Source organism: Corvus kubaryi, unplaced genomic scaffold (genome assembly GCF_017639235.1).
Source record: "Corvus kubaryi isolate FWS band 111438036 unplaced genomic scaffold, C.kubaryi_AGA036_p1.0 37393, whole genome shotgun sequence".
NCBI classification, from domain to species: domain Eukaryota; kingdom Metazoa; phylum Chordata; class Aves; order Passeriformes; family Corvidae; genus Corvus; species Corvus kubaryi.
This window is the reverse complement of record NW_024581132.1, coordinates 623,238-626,827: the sequence shown is the minus strand read 5'-3', so window position 1 is coordinate 626,827 and position 3,590 is coordinate 623,238. Positions and strand designations below refer to the sequence as shown.

Sequence of the window (3,590 nt, the reverse complement as noted above, 5' to 3'; positions counted from 1 at the left end):
TTTTTTTTTTTTTTTTTTTTTTTTTTTTTTTTTGGGTCGCTCTCCGCCGCCGTTTGTTGTGGCTGTTAAATTTTAAACTGCCATGCACTCCACTTCCAGTATGCTGGGAGCCGTGAAAATGGAAGGCCATGAGCACACGGACTGGAGCAACTACTACGGGGAGCCCGAGGTAAGCACGGAGCCGGGGCCCCCCAAAACCCCCCGGTGACCGGGACGGGATTAACTTTGGCACCGGCTCAGGGCTGCGGGCGGGGGTCCCGGGCTGCGGGTGGCGGTGCGGGCGGCTCTTCCCTGTTTTTCCCTCCACCCCTCCAGGTATTTTTCTCTCTCCGGGCAGGGATGTCCCTCTCTCGCTCCCTCTCCCTTTCCCTTTCCCTTTCCCTTCCTGCAACTCCGCTTCCCGGACGGCTCCGCCGCTCCCTCTGCCACCGCGTCTTTTTTAACACAAATCCCAAAATATATTTGGGTTTCATTAAGAAGAAAAACAACCCCCCCCCCCCCACCCCCCCCCCTACCGCCCCGCGCCGGGATTTAACCCTTTCCTGCCGTGCCCTCCGCTGAGCCCCGCGGCTGCGGCGCCTCCGGGCTGGGCTGGGCTGGGCTGGGCTGGCGCCATCCCCGTGCCCTGTGTCGCTTGTCCCCGCAGGGCTACTCCTCGGTGAGCAACATGAACGCGGGGCTGGGCATGAACAGCATGAACACCTACATGACCATGTCGGCCATGAGCAGCACGGCCAACATGACGGCGGCGGCCACCTCCATGAACATGTCCTACGCCAACACGGGCATGAGCCCCTCGCTGACGGGCATGTCCCCGGGCGCGGGGGCCATGCCGGCCATGGGCTCGGCCGGCGTGCCGGCCATGGGCGCCCACCTGAGCCCCAGCATGAGCCCCATGGGCGGCCAGGCGGGCTCCATGAACGCCCTGGCGCCCTACTCCAACATGAACTCCATGAGCCCCATCTACGGCCAGTCCAACCTGAACCGCTCGCGCGACCCCAAGACCTACCGGCGCAGCTACACGCACGCCAAGCCGCCCTACTCCTACATCTCGCTCATCACCATGGCCATCCAGCAGTCCCCCAACAAGATGCTGACCCTCAGCGAGATCTACCAGTGGATCATGGACCTGTTCCCCTTCTACCGCCAGAACCAGCAGCGCTGGCAGAACAGCATCCGCCACTCGCTGTCCTTCAACGACTGCTTCCTCAAGGTGCCGCGCTCGCCGGACAAGCCGGGCAAGGGCTCCTTCTGGACGCTGCACCCGGACTCGGGGAACATGTTCGAGAACGGCTGCTACCTGCGCCGCCAGAAGCGCTTCAAGTGCGAGAAGCAGCTGGCAGCCAAGGACGGCGGCGGCGCTGGCGCTGGCGGCGGCGGCAGCAAGAAAGGCCCGGGCCAAGCCCCCAACCAAGCCCTGGGCGAGGGCAGCTCCTCGGGGGGCTCCGACGGCTCCGCGGGCGCCGAGTCCCCGGCCAGCTCCTCGCCGTGCCAGGACCACAAGCGCGCCCTGGCCGACCTGAAAGGGCTGAGCCCCGGAGAGCCTTCGGCCTCGCCGGCCCAGCACCTGCTGGCCCCGCCGCACGCCGGGCTGGCCCACGAGGGCCACCTCAAGCCCGAGCACCACTACGCCTTCAACCACCCGTTCTCCATCAACAACCTGATGTCCTCCTCGGAGCAGCAGCACCACCACCCGCACCACCAGCACCACCACCCGCACAAAATGGACCTGAAGGCCTACGAGCAGGTGATGCACTACTCGGGCTACGCCTCGCCCGTGCCCGCGGGCCTGGCCATGGCGCCCGTCACGAACAAAAGCGCCCTGGAGGCCTCGCCTTTGGCCGGAGAGACTTCCTACTACCAAGGCGTGTATTCCCGGCCCATCATGAACTCCTCCTAAGCGGGAAAGCGCTCCTGGAAAAAGGGGGAAGCCCTTCCCCCACCCCCGCCCCCGGCCCCATGCCCCTCGCAGTGGACTCTGAGCACGGTACATATCCATATATATATATATATCTATTTTTTTTTTTTTCTGTTGGCTCCAGATGTTTGCATCCATTCGGGAATCTGCAGCTCTTCCCAAATCCACTCGGGGGTGGGGGGCTCCGCGTGGGGTGGTTTGGTTCGGCGGGGTGGGCGCGGGGGGGTTCTCCGGGGCTTGTTTGGATTTTTTTCGTTGTCGTCGTCGCCACGAGGTCTAAATATATCTATTTTTTTGTGTGCGAGCGAGGGGGGATGGGGGCAAAAAATAAACCCCCCGCGGGGCAAAAGCAACCCCTCCTTCCTTGTGAATATTCCTAGTTCGGAAACCGAGGACCAAAAGTCTCGTAACGTTGTAAAAAATGAAAAAAAAACCAAACAACAAACCACCCACCCGGCCGGGGGGAAAAAAAACCCAACAACGGGGGGGAAAGAAGAAAAAAAAAGAAAAAAAATACGAAAAAATAAATAATAATAATAATAATTAAAACAAACAAACAAAAAAAGAGGCAGGATAGATCGTTGTAATTGAAGCAAACGCTTGATGTTCCCGGGAGAGTAAACGACTTGGATGGGATGAATTTCTCGTTTCTGTACGCTTTATTTATGGCTTCGCGCTGTGTATTCCGGTAGCGGGCGGCCGCGGCTGCCGCAGAACTCCATTAAAGTCGTGTTGGCGGTGCTTTTCCCCCGCATCTCTGTTCCGCCGCCGCCGCCGCCCGACGGGACCCCCGCCGCTCCCGGCTGCCATCGCCGCCGGCCCTGCCGGCGTTCCCGGGATCTCCGCGAGCCGGCCGGCCCCGGCTGCGTCCTCTCCAAACCCGGCTGGGATCGCTCCGTCCTTGCCAGGATGCCTCCACCCCCGCCGCCGGGATCCCTCCAACCCCGGCTGGAATCTCCTGTGTCTCTGCCGCGATCGTCCCTTGCAGGACCCCCTCCGTCCCCGCAGGATCCCGCTATTCCCAGCAGAATCCTGCAGTCCCTTCCAGGATTCCTTCATCCCCGCGGGATCCCGCTGCCCCCGCCAGGACCCCTCCATCCATTCCAGGACCCCTCCATCCCCGCGGGATCCCACTGTCCCTTCCAGGATCCCGCTATCCCCGCCGGTACCCCTGAATCCCGGCAGGATCCCGGCTGGGATCCCACAGTTCCCACCCATCCCTCTCCGACACCCCGGCCAGGGAAAACCCGCATCGCCCCGCAAGGTGGGAAGCAGGGACCCCTTTCCCAAAGCCCCGCGATCCTGGAAAAACCCTCCCAGCCGCGTTAAGCGGCAGGGATTTCGGACTGGCGGCAGCAGCGCATCCCTGCCTTTCCCGGGACGGCATCCCGGCTTTCCCGCGGGAGGTGGAAAACGCGCAGAGCTTTTTATTTTCAACGCCTCCCGGGCTCCGCGGTGCCCGGCTCCTCTCCTTCCATTCCCTTTTCCCCCTCTTTCCCAACCACTTGTTGTTTTTCCCACGCGGCGCCGGCCACGCCGCGATGTTGCTTTCCCAACTGAACACCCAAATCCTTCTTAAAAATCCGCATTGTCCGCGGCGAGAGAAAAGGGGAGAAAGGGAACGAGAGGGGAGCGGGGAGAGGGGGGTGGAGAGGGGAAGGGGGAAAAAAAA

The 3,590-nt window shown here is 62.0% G+C and overlaps 1 protein-coding gene across 1 annotated transcript; it reads left to right on the top strand.

The window, feature by feature from the left end:
- Window positions 1-29: 29 nt before the first annotated feature.
- FOXA2 (forkhead box A2) lies at window positions 30-2,379 on the top strand. The gene is made up of 2 exons (XM_042038933.1): window positions 30-169; window positions 647-2,379. Exons 1-2 carry the CDS (start codon window positions 83-85, stop codon window positions 1,898-1,900), a joined length of 1,341 nt encoding a protein of 446 aa, XP_041894867.1. The 5' UTR covers window positions 30-82; the 3' UTR covers window positions 1,901-2,379.
- The last annotated feature ends 1,211 nt before the right edge of the window (window positions 2,380-3,590 follow it).